The sequence below is a fragment of the Mizuhopecten yessoensis genome, unplaced genomic scaffold, assembly GCF_002113885.1.
Source record: "Mizuhopecten yessoensis strain PY_sf001 unplaced genomic scaffold, ASM211388v2 scaffold5519, whole genome shotgun sequence".
NCBI lineage: Eukaryota > Metazoa > Mollusca > Bivalvia > Pectinida > Pectinidae > Mizuhopecten > Mizuhopecten yessoensis.
This window is the reverse complement of record NW_018406089.1, coordinates 1,957,744-1,977,807: the sequence shown is the minus strand read 5'-3', so window position 1 is coordinate 1,977,807 and position 20,064 is coordinate 1,957,744. Positions and strand designations below refer to the sequence as shown.

Here is a 20,064-nt window from a genome sequence, read left to right as displayed (position 1 = left end):
TTCTGAGTCAAAGCTTGGAAACAGTTGAGATCCCCACCCCATAACCATACATAAAATTGCTGGGCATGAAAAATCTAATATAGCTATGCTACAAGGATTGGCCTTGGGGTCTGGCATATTCCCTTGATCTCATTTGGAGAATAGTTTGCCATGATTGCTTAGGTATCCAGGTGAGCGATACAGGCCCTCTGGGCCTCTTGTTTAATTGCATGAGTGGTTTTATGTTTGCTTCACAAACGAGTCATGAGTTGGTTATCCATGAGCAGACAAGTTATGTACTCCTTTGTAGGTGCACTGTTTTATGTACGAAGTTTTGTAAGCCCTGTCAATATACAAAACTTTGTAGACCCGACCTGTCTATGTATACATGTTTGTAGACTCTTAGCTATACAGATCGATCTGTATAGGCCCAGTGTCGTGTTCATATCTGGGTACATTTTTTAGGCCCTGTTGGTAGCTATGAAGTGTATATACGTATCTTTGTACGCCCTGAAAATGTACATAAATTGAAAATTTCCTGTAAAAAACATTGTAGGCCCTGTTTATGTATATAGATCAGAACCTGTTTTTATCCTATAGCAAATATTAAAAATATAATAAAGGAAAAATCACTGTACATAACAATTAACCCACTACAGCACAAGACCGACTTCCGTAATCGTCGATATCGACGGAGGAAGACATATAGATGAAGATAAAGATATATGTTTGTAGGCCCTGTTTTTGTAATTAGCCAAAATTGTAGGCTATGTGTTTACAGTCCATGGTAGGTCCTGTTTATATGCACTTGCAGGCCCATGGCCAGGCCCAGTTAAATTATGTATAAATCTTAATACGTCCTGTCTATTTTTACACTTTTATCATCCCTAGCTGTCAATGAAGACTCCAATTTCTATATACAGTCTGTTGTGAGTTTTCTCAATGTGCTTGTAATGTTTGGCCCTGTATGTATACTATGTATCTTTTGTCAGTTTCATCAATGTGCTTATATTTGTAGAGCCTGTCCTATTAAGTAGCTGTTAAAGACCCTGTTTATGTACAGTAAAATACCTTAATAGGCCCAGTATTATGTACAGAAAAATACCTTAATAGGCCCTGTATTATGTACAGTAAAATACCTTAATAGGCCCTGTATTATGTACATTAAAATACCTTAATAGGCCCTGTATAATGTACAGTAAAATACCTGAATAGGCCCTGTATTATGATGTTTACACATTTATCAGCTTTGTCCATGAGGACTCTAATATCTATATGCAGTCTGTTGTAAGTTTCATCTATGCACTTGTATTCATAGGCCTTAAATTGTATATGTATCTATTTAAGTGTCATTTATAATGCACTGGTATTTGTTGGCCCTGTATATGTATATATGGCATTGTAGTTGACCCTGTTTATGTGTTCTGTTGTTCCAGAGATGGCTGTGAGGTCGCTGTCTTATATTTCCGTACTGGATACACCCCAGAGGACTACAGATCTGATAAGGTACAAATTGTGTGTATGAAAATAACAAAATGCCCAAAATGAGACCATTCGAAAATAAACTGATTATCATAGAGTCTTATTTATATAGGCAAAATTAATGAAACAATTTGTTTTTGTTACAGTTACAGAGTACTATACTATTATATTCCAATGGCAATGCATATAGACAGAGGGAATTGTGTTATGAGTCTTAAGTTAATATGTAACACCCTATGGTTTGATATCCAATATTGTGACTTGGTCGATCGTCGGCGACCAGATAGCTCAATTGGTAGAGCATCCGTCTAGAGTTGGGAGGGTCCCCGGTCCGAACCCTGGTCTAGCCGTGCACTTTTCCTCTCCTATTACAGTATCACCGCTCTGACAGTGACTCGATCTGCTGTTTGGAGCTAAGTCCCTTTTTGTGCAGTTTCAGCTTTAAAAAAAGGGTGAAAAATATCCATTTATAGGATTTTGAATTTATATCTGGTCATTAACATTATTTCAAAGAATTAATCGCTGATATTTTCTAATAATGAGCTCTTGATTTTAGTAAATTATCGATATATTTTTTAAACCCAGATCTACAAGTATTATTTTAGGATATCTTTGACACGATGACAAAATGAGACTTAAAACAAGACTTCATATAATTATAATATCATCTCTAAACACTTAAGGGTCAGTACATACGTTTAAAACTAAAGTGACAAGACATTTTTAGTTTGGTAATTAAAGGCTAAGTTTGTTTAGAAGACATAAACAGGAATTGAAAACTTTATTTACAAGCTTTCGTAAACATCTTTTTCCTTTGTCAAGCAAGGAGTGTAAATGACGGGTAGGTGTCTCGACTCTTAACCGCTGGAAACAACTCACAAAGCCACAGTGTGCCGAATCAGTAAAGTCAGTTATCAAAAATTATACAAAAAAAATGCCCAATTGTACTCTAATACTGCAGGCAGTCAGGGGGATGGGTAACATGTTTACCTTATTGGTTATTTTAGTTTGACCTTGTAATATTGTTGTCTGAACTCTTCCGACCAGGATTGGGACACTCGACTGATGATCGAGCGGTCAAAGGCCATCAAATGTCCAAGCGTCCAATATCAGCTGGCCGGGACAAAGAAGGTCCAGCAGGAGCTTTGTTGTCCTGGAGCCGTGGAGAGGTTTATTAAAGATGGTGACGTAGCTCGAGACATCAGGGAAACGTTTGCCTATCAGTACAGTCTGGACATGGTAAAAAGTCATGATCATGATACTTGCTTATTCTCCTGAATCTGTGATTTTGTTTTACATTTCTGACTTAAATAAATTGTTTCATTGGTACCAACATTCATGTAGGGACCTGGAAAATATTGAAAAAATGTTAAGCCTTGCTCTCACAAGCATTGCTGTCACCCTAGGAATTTCTTGGGGCCAAAGTCTTTCCCGGAGGGGGCGTGTGTCACTCAGGTAAAATGCTAGCTGATTCCTACCGCTTTGGCAGAGGAGAATTTCTCGTAAACTCATTCCATAGATTGCAGACCAATAGACAAGAGCTTTTAGGTTGGAATCCAAGCAAAGGCATTGAAAAATAATAACCTCTGTTACAGATATTTTTGAAAAATAAAAGAAAGGTTTTGCAATTTATATGGCTATCAGTTCAAGGGAGAGTACTCCTACTATAGAAAATAATTTGAGAAATTTGAATTTCATTTTCAAGATATCACAAATTTTTTTTGTAGGGTGAAGATGGTGATAAGGCTATAGAGAAGGCCTCTGCTGACCCTCAGAACTATGTCCTTAAACCCAACAGGGAAGGTGGAGGTAAGGTCAAGGTCCCTAGGGTTCGCCTTCATTAATTTGTTAATGGGTTCCTGCATTAAGGATCCCTGTACCACTGCCAAAAAATGATTTTTTTCTGATCAGACTGTAGCTTCAATAAATCATTTCTGAAAAGAAATCATATGTTGCGTAATGTTTGGGAAAATAAATTAATTATATAGAGAAAATGAATGAAAATAACAGCTTGTACAATGGTCTGAGTATTAAGATGCAAATTAACCAGAATGGGATTCGAACCCTGAACCTCTGATCATTATACTGTCGCTCTTACCATCTGAGCTACCTGGGCAACGGTAGTACCCCAGATTTAATTTGTGTGATTATCATATACAGCACTTCAAACTGATGTGAACTTACATAGATTTGGTTTAAAAAAGTCAAATAGAAAAGAAATTGCTAAAACCCTTCATTTCACTATTATGGTAAAGTGAAGTCCCCCTGCCCCACCCTAAATTTCTTTAACCCCGGGTTAATTTTTATTATTTATCTATATATAGCACAACACATTGAAGTAAACTAAAAGAAAATAAATGCAAAAAAATGGTCAGAATTGATGGTAGCCTTCATTTCACCATGTTCATATGACCATAATGGCCTTCATAATACCATACTACACTGGGCTCAGTCGCATGGAACAGTTATATAAAAAATGCAATTTTGGAGAGGTTACTTTATGACTGAAAAACTACTGTGGATTCCCTAAAGTGTTTTGCCTGCAGTTGACGGGGATCTTAAACTGTACATTGGGTCTGGAAAGGAATTATGTTTGTAATTGCCTTTCTCAGATAATAATCAGAATTATATATGTTTATGTAAAGTGAAGAGTTGTCATGTTCAACTGATCAACAAAAGTTTGATAACAAAAATAACACAAAGAAAGAAATTATTTTCATTCAACATAGATGTGATGGTGTCACCAGTATCGCAGCCTGTACAAGTTAACTCCCTTTGTGGGAGAATTACAAAAAGTATGATATGTATGAAAATGATTTTTTTGCATAACTTCATCTTTCAAAGTTGATAGTTTCTTACATTACCATGTCAAATAATAGGTTCACAATGAAGTTGTGTTTAGAATGCTCCAAAGTAAGATAAAAATATTAAGCTTGAGAAAAATAGGAAAGATTTTTTAAAGTCTGCAACTTCCAAATTTATCATTAAGCAATTTTTTGCTTTTCATTTTTTAGCCATATAAATTCTCAGGACCATGATATGACATGCATACTTCAATCCATATGTCGTCTCTGAAATGAAAAAGATATATTTTTGTAACCAAAAAAAATTATGAATTTGCAAAATCATGAACCAAATAAATGTAACATTAGTTTGAATCATTTACAGGAAACAATATATATGGCGAGGATATCAAACCTTTTCTTACCAAAATAAAGGACTCCAAGGAAAGGGCAGGCTATATACTAATGGAGAGAGTCCGACCATGGCCACAGACAAATTATCTTCTCAAGGTCGGACTGGAAGTCAGCCTCCGAAATATTGTCAATGAAATTGGTATTTACGGCGTTTATCTTGGGTAAGTAGAATTGTTTTTCATTTTGTTTCCTATTAACAATAATTAATGATTTTAATCTTCTGAACCCCATTCTCCTTATTTTAGAGCATATTAAAATTCAAGCATATCTTTAACAAAAATAGACAGTTTATTTTTAATATGTCTATTCATACCAGCATTGCTACATATACCTCACATTATAAAAAAACATTTCTAAATATATAAACATAAAAAATCTGAAATCAGTTTTTTGTTTTTTTTGGTTAGTTAATTGTCACTGTACAAGACCTGTCTATTACAGAACTGGGGACAAAGAGATATACAACAGTTTAGCTGGTCACTTGGTCCGGACAAAGACGGTAGACTCGGATGAAGGTGGACTTATGGTCGGAATTTCCTGTCTGGACACGCCATTCCTTATAGACTGATTATTTTAGACACTAAAATTACAGAGGAGTCTCACTAATATTAATCCTACCATCTTGGTTCCATAATCAATGAGGCTGGATTCTGAAACATCTTTAAATGTACAGAGCAGCTTTAAAATAATTATTAAAGGAAATTCTAAAAGACTGACTGGATACATAATTTATGTGGTACTGATTAACTCATTCACTTCTAAGGACACATTTGAACTCTTTCAAATCTAAAGGTGGAACGCTCATTATGAAATTTAAGGGGTGAATGAGTTAACTTCACATTACTTACTTTGAATTGAATAGATAAATTCACAGAGAGATATATTAAACTGTTATAAGATCTGAGAGTGAGTGAATTATCGTCTGTGAGACAGTATTCATGATTTCATGAATATTCATAAACAATTCATGAATATTCAATTCATCAATACAGATGGTTTGGAGTTCATGAATATAATCATAGTTGGATTATGAATAATTATTCATGAACACTCATCAAAAAACTCTTTTTAAAGTTGTATAGCAAATATCATGAACTTGGTAGTCTCGTTCAACCAGACGCTTGATCACTTGTAATTCAAGAGTCTGGTCAAACGCAGTACTTTAGAATTACCACCACCAGAGGGCAGTGTTTTTACTTTCGTTTCCAGACGCTATGTCAACGCCATTAGAACATAAATTGAATGAAAAAACTTACCTGTACATGCATTCCTGAAGTATCCGTGTATTCACTATTATCGAGAACAATTTAAGAAAATGTCAATTCTCCAGAATAATGCCATATATTTCCACTGAATAAATCAAAACTGAGCACAAAGCCAACAAGGCTGACTGAGGTTGGAAAAAAGCAGGCAAAGCAAGTAAGATGTTACCTGAACACCATCCAAAACACTACAGGTTCTCACTCGGGTAATCTGGCTTGACTTGTATCGATAGCCTTGTTAGCTTCATGAATTATTGTAAAATATCCAATGAAAATACATGAAATCATTCTTGAGATTTGAATCATTTTCATACATTTTTCTCGATAATAGTGAAAACACGAATTCTAAAGGAATGCATGTACAGGTACGTTTTTTCATGAATTAAAATATTCATTGTAATTTTGCACCACTCAAATTCTTACTTGAAAAGGGTGTGTCTTACGTAACTTTGACCAATGAAATCATTAACCAGAATTCTGGTAAGCCTCGTTATGACTTCACAAAACAATAGCACTGGGTTTGACCAGACTCTCTGTTTGGCGTAGCTTGCGCAGTCAACAAGAGTCTGGTTGAACGAGGGAATGAACTTGGATGAATTTCTTGAATAAGTTATGATGCATTATGGGTAACTCACAGTATGTCGGTTTCCTGTTGCCAGTATTTATTTGTTGTAGATAGTGTAATGTTAACTCAATAATTTTACAGCTGAATGTTTGGATTATGTTGCGGGCATTGAAATCAAATAAGCAGCACAATAGGTCATTAATAGATTATTTATTGTTTTTCATTCATTTTTAAATTGTTTAACAAATATATTGCTTTGATTCATCAGATGTAAACAGATTTCATAATTCATAATCAAAATAATATTGATATCATACAAATTGTTTGTTGAGTTAAAGTACGTCTTAAAGTGCAATATTTTAAGAACATTTTAATTCTAAACATTTCGATATTTTATGAGTTCATGAGTTCAAAATAAACCTAGATTTAAATATTGATATTTTTTTGGACTTTTTCAAGTTGGGCATTTTTAGGTATTATTTAGTGAAAATGTAACTTGATATCAATTCCATGTCCATTTTACCAGCTGAATGGGTTCAGAGAGTTTAAAGTACCTAGCAATATAGTTGGTGACACCTGGACGTGATTTCATTGGTCAATCTTTCATGAAGTATTAAGGTTACAGTGCTTTGCTTCATCATCTCTCAATGTGACGTCATGATTCATGGTAATTGTTTCCTCATTGGAAATAGTCATAATGTATTTCCAAGGGAATCATATTGTTATATAAATATATAATATATCAACTTTATTTATTCTACAACAATTATGAAACAAGTTATTTCAACTTAAATTAATCACTCTTGTTGGGCCGGATGTCTGTCTAGCTCAGCGCACGGGGGTCTTTATGGGAGGAAACCGGAGTACTCGGAGAAAATCCATGTGGTCGGCAGGTGACCACATACCGTTTCAATTGAATCCCGGCCGACTTGGTGAAAGGCATGTGCACTATATCCACTGTGCCACCCGACTACCCAGTCATATGGTTTTTCCAGATAGAATGTGAAGTTTATGGGAGAAAACGTTCCCCAAACTTTAGATGGCTGTTTTTTCCTGTCTATCTACATTATTTTGTAGCTCATTTAAGTTCATTTGAGAAAAGACTCTTGGTAAACCTTCTGTCTTTAAAAAAAAATGAAAAAACTTAAGTTAGATAGACATGATAATCACTCATTGCATGTTGGGAAACATCTATGTAAACACGATTGACCAGGGCCATTTTCGTTTATCGATAAACTTTGTGTCTTTATGAAGTTAGAAAATTAACTTACTCAAGGTGTCGGTTGACACATCACACAGTTGCATACCATTATACATTTTTTGAAGATGCATTTGAATTATTAAATAATATTGCTTCACCTTAAGATATGTTTCCCCATATCTACAAGCTGTATAGACATACAGTATGGTGCTTCAGCAGCTAGTCTACTTACTTCACTACATGTAGTATTCCTTAAGGATATATGCTACAGCTAATTCCCATTTTCTTGTAAGAGTTATCTCCCATAATCAGCTTTAATTACTATTTTGTTTCCAAGAATAAAACTAATGTAATTATTGCCATGATGTCTCCTGACCTGGCAATATGGCATAACATACTGCAAATATAGTTGCTTAATGCTTATGTTCTTGTGTTAAACTTTTAATCTGAATTTTTGATTCAGAACTCTTTGTGATAGAGATCCTTGTCAATGAAAGGTATCCTAACTTCCTTTAAATGTTAGATATAGTTTCCTTTAGATTTTAGTTACAGTTCATAAGAAAGGTTTCATTTTTTTTCAACATTAAGGATACTTGTACTGTGCAGGCAAATCACTGGAGAGTTCCACTGTACTTTTTCGTACGTACAGTTATCTCCTCTGAATTACATTTTGGCGCTAACTGCAGTTGTATTGGGCCAGGGAACTACCATTGATCATGTAGCTCAGTTGTTTTGAGCGTTGTGATGGGAGGTTCGGGGTTCAAATCTCAGTATGTCCCCATTGTATTTTTACCCTCAGAACACTGTTGTTTATATTTTTTAAAGATTATTTGTTGATAAAAGCTACATAAGGTTTGGATTTCTTTTCAGACATAATTAACTTAAGCTGTTTTCAAGGTGATAAAAACGTTGCTAATCCATCGCTACAGGTTTTGGAGGTAGCATAGATATCCTTCAGATATTTGTTGCAGTTTATACGCTTTAAAAAAAGGTTGCTTCTAAATTCAACATTAAATTTTGTACATGCAGAGACATATATGTAGTACATATGTATGTAGGTCTCTGGTATATGTAGTACATATGTATGTAGGTCTCTTGAATATGTAGTACACATGTATGTAGGTCTCTGGTGTATGTAGTACATATGTATGTAGGTTTCTGGTATATGTAGTACATATGTATGTAGGTCTCTTGTATATGTAGTACATATGTATGTAGGTCTCTGGTATATGTAGTACATATGTATATAGGTCTCTGGTATATGCAGTACATATGTATATAGGTCTCTGGTATATGTACGTTTTTTTGTCAACAGCATTCCAATGTAATCAATCTTATCAAATCTAAATATATATTCATTAATAACAATGCTTATGAAACAAGATCTACTTGTATTGATGATGTTATCATATATTTTTGTAATATTGTGACATTGTGTTGTTACACTATCCTTGTTGTTTACATTGTTACTTTGTAACCATGTGGTCACATTGTCATTGTGTTGTTACACTATCCTTGTTGTTTACATTGTTACTTTGTAACCATGTGGTCACATTGTCATTGTGTTGTTGCACTATCCTTGTTGTTTACATTGCTACTTTGTAACCATGTGGTCACATTGTCATTGTGTTGTTACACTATCCTTGTTGTTCACACTGTTACTTTGTTGCCATGCGAACATTGTTGTTGTTATTGTCACCTTGTTGTAACTTCAGCATTAATGTTGTCATTGTCATGGTCTGTTCTGTTACTGAAATTGGCAATTGTTGTCATACCGTTGGGAACTTGTCAGTCGTTTTAAAGTTGTCAAATTGTTTTAACACACTAACTTTGTCATGGTGTGGTTACCTAAATACTTTATGCCGTGAATTTTTTGCTACTATTTAAATTTTCGTCTTTATTTTGTTCCCCTCATTTTAAAATTGTCATATCGTTTTTCCACAATAAGTTTGTCATGGTGTGGTTACAAACCTACTTTCTGCCGCTGCTGTTTTAAACATTTGCCTTTATTTTGCCCTCTGTGATGAGGGCGAATTTATGAAAACAGGGACTATATAAGTACATGTAAACAGCAAACCCTAAAAGTAAAATATATTCTATGGGCGAAATTAACTCTGGGCAAAGGACTGCGGTGGCCAAGAGGTTAATGCGTCTGACAATCTGCTATCACTAGCTCTCCACCACTGGGTCGCAGGTTCCAGGCCTACGTGGGGCAGTCACCAGGTACTGGCCATAAGTCAGTGGTTTTTCTCCAGGAGTTCCAGATTTCCTCCACCACCAAAACCTGGCACATCCTTAAATGACCATAGCTGTTAATAGGACGTAAAACACAAACAAACCAAACATGGATTTTACCAATGAGAGGTGAATATTTGAGTGGGTGAACGTTTTTGAGTATACAGTTTATTAGCAGTGTTGTCACATTGTCATTGTCGTATCAGCAGGTTTTTGTTGTCACATTGTACAGTGACCTTCTTTTTTTTAATTCTTAACATATGTTATCACATTGTCACTGTGTTGTTACTTTGTCAGAATATTGTCATATTAATAATTTTGTCAAATTGTCCCTGATAGTGAGCATTGTCAGCAATTTTATGTCCAATAATAAGTATTTCATATCTCAAATATTTTATTATAGAATTTTATAATGCTTGGACTCACTTTTCCTTGCAAAATGTTCTTTTTGAACAGTTTGTTTACTTTACAAGTGATGTTTTCCATGTGTGCTAGTATGTACTCCATCAGTATTCCTATGAAACTTTTTTATTCTAATTAAGTATTTAGAGTCTCATCACCTTTCTAATTTATCCATATGCTCTGAAAAAAGTTATTTCACTGTTAAGTACATGTTATTATTTGTATACTCACACAAAATCAGTTAATTAAACTTTGTTTTAAAACAAATAACAATAGGTGATATCAGCTTATGTTAATCACTGTTTTTTGGGCCAAGTGGTAGGGTGAAGTGGGTCTTAATCAGTTTAAGGTGAAGGGTCTATTGCAATGAAAATTATTAACAAGAATTAATTAATATAAACAAAGGGTATAGGAGTGTGTTTGTCAAAAAGAAAATGTTCATGAATATATTTCCTTCTTATATATAGCCCTTTGCTATATTCCGTCTTTGCGTATTACAGAGTTATCTTCTTTTGGGAGCAGGTATTGATTGTTACTTCATTGGTTTGTGCGAGAACATTACGTCGTTTTCTCAAAAATTGATGACGTTACTCTCACAAACAAGTGAGTAACAATCAATCCCTGCTCCCAAGAGAAGATAACTCTGCAATACGCAAAGACGGAATAGTAAATGGGAAAGTAACACCATGCAAGAAAAATACCCAACAAATTGGAACACTTCTTTGTTGAGACATATTGTATACAACAAATAGTTCTGGGATTCTATACCTTAAGGCCATATGCTACTTTACTGTAAGATAAAGTCCTCTTCAAGAGAGTTCCACCCACAGACATTGGGAAAATATGTTAGAATTATTCATTGCTGATTAGTTTATACATTAAATCGCCCTGAGTACTCTTTTTGACGGGAGATTCCTGGTACACAAATGGTTAAAATATGAGGTAGCATATAGCCTTAAAACATTAATTATTTCCTTTACTAGTCGAAAAACCAATTTGTCTGACTAAAATCCATTTACTGTTACTTTTGTTCACTGTCCTTTATTTCTCGTTGAATAGTTAAAATGGCAAATTCACGGAATCTGTTGTTTTTTTCTTGATAATTAGAGATCTAGTGATAATGTCATATAGTGGTACAACAAGAATGGATTAAATTCCCACTCATTTCACCATTTATATTTTTTGGAGAAAAACCTGTAATAATGAAAACTGAAAAAATAGAGACATGTGAAATGGGAAGAAAAAAGTTTTACAGTATCTAGGTATACTGGTAACAATGTGTGTTCATTGTGCTGTGGAACCTACATAGTCCAGACACAATTCATGTCAAAGAAGAAAATTAGTAAGGAAATCAGTCAGGAATATAAACAGATTGTGCATAATAAGATAATGAATTGTCCTACAACAGACATGTCATTAAAGCTTTTTTGAAAATATTGAATTTTGGTCATTTTTAGTTTTACTGATAAAAAACTTGAAAGATGTGCTTTTTAGGTGCCCGTCGTCATACAGGTCCTATATTGGTATGGGCTGCATTGTCCATTCGTCCGTTAACTTTTTATCCCCTGCTTTCACCAAAACGGGGGATACTAATTTGGGTTTGTCTGTCTGTCTGCATGTCACGCTTCGTTTCCTTGCAATAACTACAACAAATGTTAACAGATTTTCTTCAAACTTGGTCATCGTGTTAAATACCTTAAGGGCTTGGCCAAGTTCGATGACCACTTTCAGTGGACCCCATTTGGCGGAGTTATGGGCCCTTTAATAATAAAAATGTCATTATCTGCCGTGTTTCGTTTCCGTGCAATAATATAACTACACAACAAATGTTAAACGATTTTCTTCAAACTTGGTCACAGGGTCAAATGCCTTAAGGGCTCGGCCAAGTTAGATGAACGCTTTCAGCAGACTTTATTTGAGGTGTAATGTGCATTTGAATAACGAAAAACGTCATTTGGTGTTTCTGTTCATTAACTCTCCAAAATATTATCCGATTGTCTTCAAACTTAGTAACAGGGTTCAACGCATTAAGGGTTTGGCCGAGTTTGACAACCACTTTAAACGGACACCATTTGGCAGAGTTATGGTCCCTTGATTAACGAAAAACATCATTATCTGCAGTCTCCGCTTAATAACTCTAGCAAATATTAGCCAAATTCCTTCAAACTTTATAACAACGTTTGTATTCCTCTGTCTTTCCACCATCTCGGGCACTCTTTGGCTTTCGTGTGATAATTCCTGTAGATATTGTTCAGATGTTTCAACCAAATTCCGCATGCACATCTGACTCATGCTAAGTTTGCCAACCGGTGTGATTTGTGCATATTTACGGATAACCAATGAGGTATATATATATAGGTGTATTTTTTTCTTCAAGTTTCAAGCTATACATTATGTCTCAATAGGACGATACTCACACGTTTAAACATAACCTCAATAATGTTAACCTACAATATGTCCTGCACGCAGGGGATATACATTCCAGGACTTTTGCTTGTTTTCCTTCTCATCGCTCTCCTTCCTTCCTTCAGGAACATATCTTGATGAAACCTGGTACACATATTGCATACCAATAGACGTTTACGTGCATAATTGGTGGAGTTATGCCCCATTTATTTCCAAATAAGGGCATTGTGTAGAAAATGCAAGAACTTTTTATATATTTTTTAATCAATTCCATTCAGATTTGGTATGGTAATGCTGGAAGCAATAATGTTCAACATATATTACGGGTTTTTCTGTCGAGTTTCAACTTTCCACTTTTTGGCATATCACACTTGACATATAGCAACGCTGTTCATCGTTTTAGCCGTTTACTTTTGCTTGTTTACGCGATATTGTCAAACTTGGTTGGATGTTTCATTACCTGGATGCATTGGACGAGTCCTTAAATCGTGACATTGAAATGCTATTCGATGGAGTTTTGTCCCTTTTGCATTGCGGGGCTATGCTCCTTTCATTGCCAAAAAAGCGCATTGTGGAGTAAATGCAAGATCTTTTTTTATATTTAAATCAATTCCTTTCAAATTTGGTATGGTAATGCTAGAAGCAATAATGTTTAACATATATTACGGGTTTTTCCTGACGAGTTTTAACTCTCCGCGTTTTGGCGTATCACACTCGACATAGCATCACTGTACTTCATTTTTGCCTTTAACTTTTCACAGTGAATGAATGGCAACAAGATCACAGTCACCAACAAAACAGTGGCAGTAAACACATTTATATCATATGTCACTACCTGCTTCCAATATATCAATACCCTTCCAAGGGTCTGGCGGTCGTATCATGCTTCCGCTCGCGGTGCTATTGTTGTTTTTAGCTCAACTGGCACAAATTACCGGTGACCTTATGCCAAGGTGTGACATCCATCTGTTCCTCGTTAATGTTTTCTAATACTTCATGATCATCATAAGAACTGATCGAGGACGATTCGGATTGACGTTTTTCTTGTCAATCCCATTCATCCATTCGAAAACGATTTGTCTTTTAATTGTCTCCCATCGTCATTATGTAATTAATTGGGCAAATTCAAACTATGACAAAACGAAGTAACATACAATTGACCACACTTACTGCAAATACCGCCACAGGACGACAGTACCCACAGAATGACACGATAATTATTCAAAGTAGGTGCGTAATGACACCACAGGAACAAAGATCGAAATCAGACTTCTAAGATCACAATGGGACAAATCATTTTTTGGGACAGGTAAAGTATGAAGACAAGGACACTAAAAGCATTTGACTATCAGGTATCATACACAGACAAAGTTTGCAACATTGGGCTGATTTTGGTTGTTAACCTACATGGTCACATCAATACCCTTTCTTATGACTTTACAAACGTACTACTGTCCCAGAATCCATAGAGACGCAAACCGCGACTTTTACGATGTGAGCAATGGACAAAGCACAAAAGCCAATATACACTGATATCGATGGTAATCGTCCATTCGAGGGTACATATGCATTGCAACAGACTCTATTGGATGGGAGTGCCCGAAACAGATGCTTGTAGTCGCTACATCATCACGGTTACAAGAGAATTATGCATATAACGGATCAAAATCTTCACTTTGCTAAATATTGAAGCCTACTCGTTGCAAATCTAACAGCTGAGGATTTCCTAATCTCGCTGTATCACCGATCTCTACAACACTGCTCTTTCATTTGTTTTAATATCTATATTATTTTTCTTCAAAACGAAACATGTTTTATGTAACTACAGAAATATAATTGCATTTGACTTTCTAGAGTTTCCAAAGGTTTTTTTTGGATCCAGATTTTCTGCACAGCAGCTGCTTGGTGAATCTTTATTGCTGTGTTGAACTCCTGGTCTATGTTGTTTTTACCCACTAGTCCTCGGGATTCTTAAAATGAAACAACCAACGCGAAAAGCAGTGATCTGTTCCAACTTGAAAATCCATATGGCTGAATTATTGTGTGACTTATGCCGACAGTTCTTTTCGTGTCAAGCAGTATTGTCGCTCATCCTTTGACAATGTACGACTAATGTATGGTGCAGCATATTTCTTATTCCATATTCGTCCGGCCTACATTCTTTGTTCTACATGAAGACTTATTACCTCTATGTCCAGTAATGAAGACATTTCGTGAATGCGGATATCTGTTCGGTATATATCGCCTAAAGTAACTACTATCGTCCTCTGAAATTGCCTGATCCGATCCCCAGATAATGTACATCACTTTGATATCAAGTGTCTTTCCAATAACTGTAACGTCATTTAGTTAAACAAGTCTGACGACCGGTTTTCAGCATGGCCTACATCGGCCTTTGAAGTGTTGCTATTCCAAATACAAAACGAAAGACACCGAACGAAACTGAAACAATAATTTTTAGTCCAAATTGGTGCTATGGTCCTCTAATTTTGGCTGAACACAAATCTAGCATGAAAAGTCAGAAATGTCAGACACAAGGGCCCGTAACCACAAAACCGTTCTGATGTCCAAACTCAGATTCTGTGTATAAGCCTATGTTTACGTTCTGGAGATACCTCAATAGCAATTGAGATTGTATCAATGATGTGAAGGAGCATTGAAAATACACGAAGTAATATACCATTTTCAATGTCTCCACTTAAAGTTTTGACTCTGTCACATCAATTTAAACAAGTTACAAGAAAGTTGGTTTGAGCATGAAAACATTTTCATGAATACGGGGTCTGGTCCAACAAATAATTTAATAATTTTCTTGGATTCCTAGATGGATCAATAATATCGCCACAAACAAATTGGTAACGTTATCAAGCATGTATGCAGATGGATGTGCGATGGAAGTTGTAGAGTAGTTATCCTTCAGTATCAATTGTATATTTCACTAGGTCAGTGCGACCTAGGTCATAATTGTGTGACGGAGCTACTGGTTTGTCTTTTGTTGTCTTAATTATAAAACAACGCACTGGATTCTATTAACAGTTTATTTTCATCTATATACATATATACAGGTACATGTCCATACGTTCACCGCAACTCTCTCACTGCTCACATGTTGTCACTCCAACGTTCGTACCACAACTCCCAATAGTTACGTCCTCTCTCGTGCACCACACCAAACTAAACTCCACTCTATCACACACACAACCTGTCCTATCTCCACTGTAACACACACCACCCTTTGTTCTCATGACACTGGTCATTCTCAATCAACATTTCTCCCTAACGGTCCGAGCTTTAATTGACAATTTAATAAGATCTCCAGAACCAAGTAATATGTCTCTACATTTAAATTGCACGCCTAATCTTAAACAAATAAACCACTACACACTCTCCTCAGACACTCACTGATATGTACAGCTGTAGCTGACACAACATTAATTAGAAGCACTGACCACTGGCCTACTCAACTCTCCTCCTACTCTCAAAGGTAACACTTTTTCACAGTTGGTATTGCTGGAAGCTTGTTCTCGGGAGGTTTCCTCATCGACTCCTCTTGTAAACATTTCATGTTAATACCTGTTATTATCAACTGCTTCTTTTGACATATTCTCGTTGATTGAACTAGCAGCGAAACGTTCGGTGGAAAGCAACAGGGTTATTTACGCATTTTTTTTATCACACTTTGGGGCAGATTGACTTACTGCTTAGTGAATCTTCAAGGGAAACATAAATTAGAAAAGATTATGTTTCTGAACATTAGTATAACCCTGTTGCCAGTTTGCATTAGTTGGATTAGACGACCATACACTCATTTCCAAGTGTAAGTAGTGGTTTAATATGGGGGTGACCTGTTATCGTAACACTTGGCAGAAGGAACGAAACGTGATGCTAAAGATATATAGAACAGTACCATGGAGACACGTATTGCCATACAGAGTGCCTCATCTATTACTGAACTGCCCTCTTGCGATGATTTGGGTAGCTATACTGACCGTGATTGCTTTCGCTGTTTTTTTTCTGTCGTTGTCGGACATTTACTTTATTCTATTTCCCTTTTTCATTTTATTTCTCCGTCCCCTATCGTTTTAGTACTAATATGTTCACACAGTACGATTCCGCAGCGGAATGCATTCACAGGTGCTCGGGTTCTGGAATATATGTGATATAATCGCACCCACTAGATATCGCACCCCCTTATACTAATAAATCAGTATAAGGGGGTGCGATATATCACATATATTCCAGAACTCGAGCACCTGTGAATGCATTGGGTTCCTTTGGCTCCCGTAGTAAAATCTTAATGATACAATAGGTATGGTGGTTAGACAATGAATATTGTCAATGCATTGGGTATATCGATACTTTGGCTCACTCCACTCTCGCCATGACTCGACGCAATGCTACCCAATTCATTCAAACTTCAAAATAGATTTTGATGCCTAATCATAATGATTTTCCAATGATGAAAATATATACAATCACATCAAAATAATTATGCACATGTGTTTATAACACTGCAATATATTCACACATCGACAAGTGCTTTTATCATGTCTTATCACGGGGTGGTATGTACACTGCGTCCACATCTTTTTCTGAAAGCGTCTTGTGATTGACATCAACGGTAATACATGCACGTAGAAAATCAAAATATGTTGTGTGTACACATGTTGTTTATAAACTGGCTCTGCGTTAGTAAAATATTAACAATACGCTATCATAACAACATGCAATTTGTTTTCAAAACAATAGGAGTCATAACAATAGACGATTGTCAGAGATTTAGATTTTCAGAGATTTTTATTATCACTCAGGCACACTATTGTGCGCAACAAGAGGTCATCATAAAGTACAATATAACAATGATATGGTTGACCGTAAAGCACTCATCTTACTATGCTAGCGTACAATAATATAGTGGAAACTATTACACTCCTCATACAATGATAAACACAATATTACACTGTACTAGCATACCTTATTATAATAGACAGTATAACGCACTGATCATACAATGACACTCATCATACACTGTGATATACATTATTACACTCATTTTACAATACTATTACGATGGTATAATACATAGCATTACATTCACACATACCGTGCGTTCACACTGTGGTATAGCAGGCACTGTTGCATCCATCTTACAGTACAATCCTACAATAATATTATTACAGTATTACACATATATTACTCGCACTCCATGATACATATATTATAGATAGTATACCACACCATACAGTGCAATCATACCATGGCATAATAGTGACTATACTACTCATCATACCATATAATATTACAAAGGTATAATAGACAGTGTTACAATCCCATCATACAATACTGTAATAGACAGATAACAAACAAACCATGATAAGCAAGCTGTAACCACACTCATTATGCAATACAATTATGTTAGGTTTAGCAAATGATCAGTAATATCTATATGTATACAAAAGTTTACAGTTTGATGTGTGAAATTCACATATTATTTTTTAATTGTCTTTCTAGTAATTGTATGAACAGCGATAGATTTGATAATATTCTAACATTACATATTGATATTAATCCTTTCATTTTATGAACAGATGGATTAGAGGTGTAATAAATAGGTATATATTTTCTGCGGATTTGACTTACATAAGCATTTGAACATATAAACAAATAATGATACTCGCTTCCAACTCCAGTAAAACAAAGCGGACAGATTCTGCCTTCACGTGGTGTTCTAGTCCATCGCCCAGTCTCTATAGGCAGAGATATATTACTGGTTCTGAACTTACAGATAGTTATTCTATCTTTTTGTTTGAGCATAGTTAAGTATTTTTCAAACTGAAATTGATGTTTAAATATTGCATATGTTTGACCCCGGGAAGAATTTTCAATATCAGTATACCATTGTTGTATAAATTGGTCATACAGAATAGTTTTAAAACTAACCCTAAGGTAATTTTTATTCATAGTGCAAGTTTTTTGTTGTAACCATACGTAACTTAGTCCCGTGCAATTGAATAGATTCTTGATATATGAAATCCATTTAAAATCAGCGAAATCATTTTCATGTAAATTCAGCATAAGCTTGTACATTATACTAGACAATTTATTTTCACCTGTAATTAGTTTATACCAAAACATTATCATTCTAGATTTAATTTCAATATTCAGAGGGTACCTACCCGTTTCACCATATACCATTATATTTGCTGTGGAGCTACGTATGTTTAAAATTCTTTTACAAAACTGTACATGTAATTTCTCAATCATATTGGTATTTTCAAACCCCCAAATTTCTGAGGAGTACAAGAGGATTGGGGATATTAATACATCAAACAATTTTAATTGTAGGTCAATTGGTAAAATAATATTTCTTATTTTTTTATATAATGCATACATTGCTTTTTGAGCCTGTTCAACAAGTTTTTTTCTTGCTTTACAGAAACTGCCATTATAATGAAACAGCAGTCCTAGAAACGAGTAACAGTCATGTGTTTGCAACTCTTCACCAAAAAGAGTAAAACGAATATTTTGTGCATTACTTTTTCTTTTTTCAAAGATAACAACTTTAGTTTTATTGAGATTAACTTTAAGTTTCCAAATAGTACAGTAAGTTTCAAATTCACGGAAAGCATTCTGTAGACCTTTAGCTGTTTCAGACATAACAACTGTGTCATCTGCATATAGCAGAATAAATAATTTAACAAATATACCCATGCGATCTTGAAATAAATTATCAATATAATGGAGTTGGTCAACATTATTTTGCATTAAAAATTCTTCTAAATCATTTAAATATATTGAGAACAAAAATGGGGAGAGATTTTCACCTTGTTTTACCCCGACGTGACATGTGAAAAAATCAGTCATACCATTGCTAGTTTTTACGCAAGATTTAGTGTTTGCATACAGATTAATTATAGCATTAAATATCTTTCCTGTGATATTATTTTTTAATAATTTCTTCCATAAACCTACTCTCCAAACAGTATCAAACGCTTTTCTGAAATCGATGAATGAACAGAATAGCTTTTTACTTTTTGAAAAGTATATAGATATTAAAGCATGAAGGATAAATATATTTTCAGTTGTAGAATAGCCTTTCCTAAAACCAGCTTGAACATTGGAAATTAGATCAATTTCTTCTGAAAGTCTATTTAATCTAGAGTTCAAAATAGCAGTAAATACTTTGCCAAGACATGAGACTAATGTAATAGCTCGATAGTTATCGAGATTTTTAGGGTCACCCTTCTTTTTGTATATGGGTTTTATTACTCCAATTGTCCATGCTTCTGGTACACGGCCAGAGTTCAATATAACATTAAAAAGTTTAACATATAT

The 20,064-nt window shown here is 35.0% G+C and overlaps 1 protein-coding gene across 1 annotated transcript in view; it reads left to right on the top strand.

The window, feature by feature from the left end:
- Nucleotides 1–5,970, top strand: part of LOC110450861 (glutathione synthetase-like) — an 18,201-nt gene extending 12,231 nt beyond the window's left edge. Inside the window, exons 9-13 of the mRNA XM_021498633.1 lie at nucleotides 1,416–1,485; nucleotides 2,509–2,700; nucleotides 3,189–3,270; nucleotides 4,630–4,819; nucleotides 5,100–5,970. Of these exons, the coding sequence (XP_021354308.1) occupies nucleotides 1,416–1,485; nucleotides 2,509–2,700; nucleotides 3,189–3,270; nucleotides 4,630–4,819; nucleotides 5,100–5,226 (661 nt within the window). The 3' untranslated portion in view covers nucleotides 5,227–5,970. The remainder of the gene's footprint in view (nucleotides 1–1,415; nucleotides 1,486–2,508; nucleotides 2,701–3,188; nucleotides 3,271–4,629; nucleotides 4,820–5,099) is intronic.
- The last annotated feature ends 14,094 nt before the right edge of the window (nucleotides 5,971–20,064 follow it).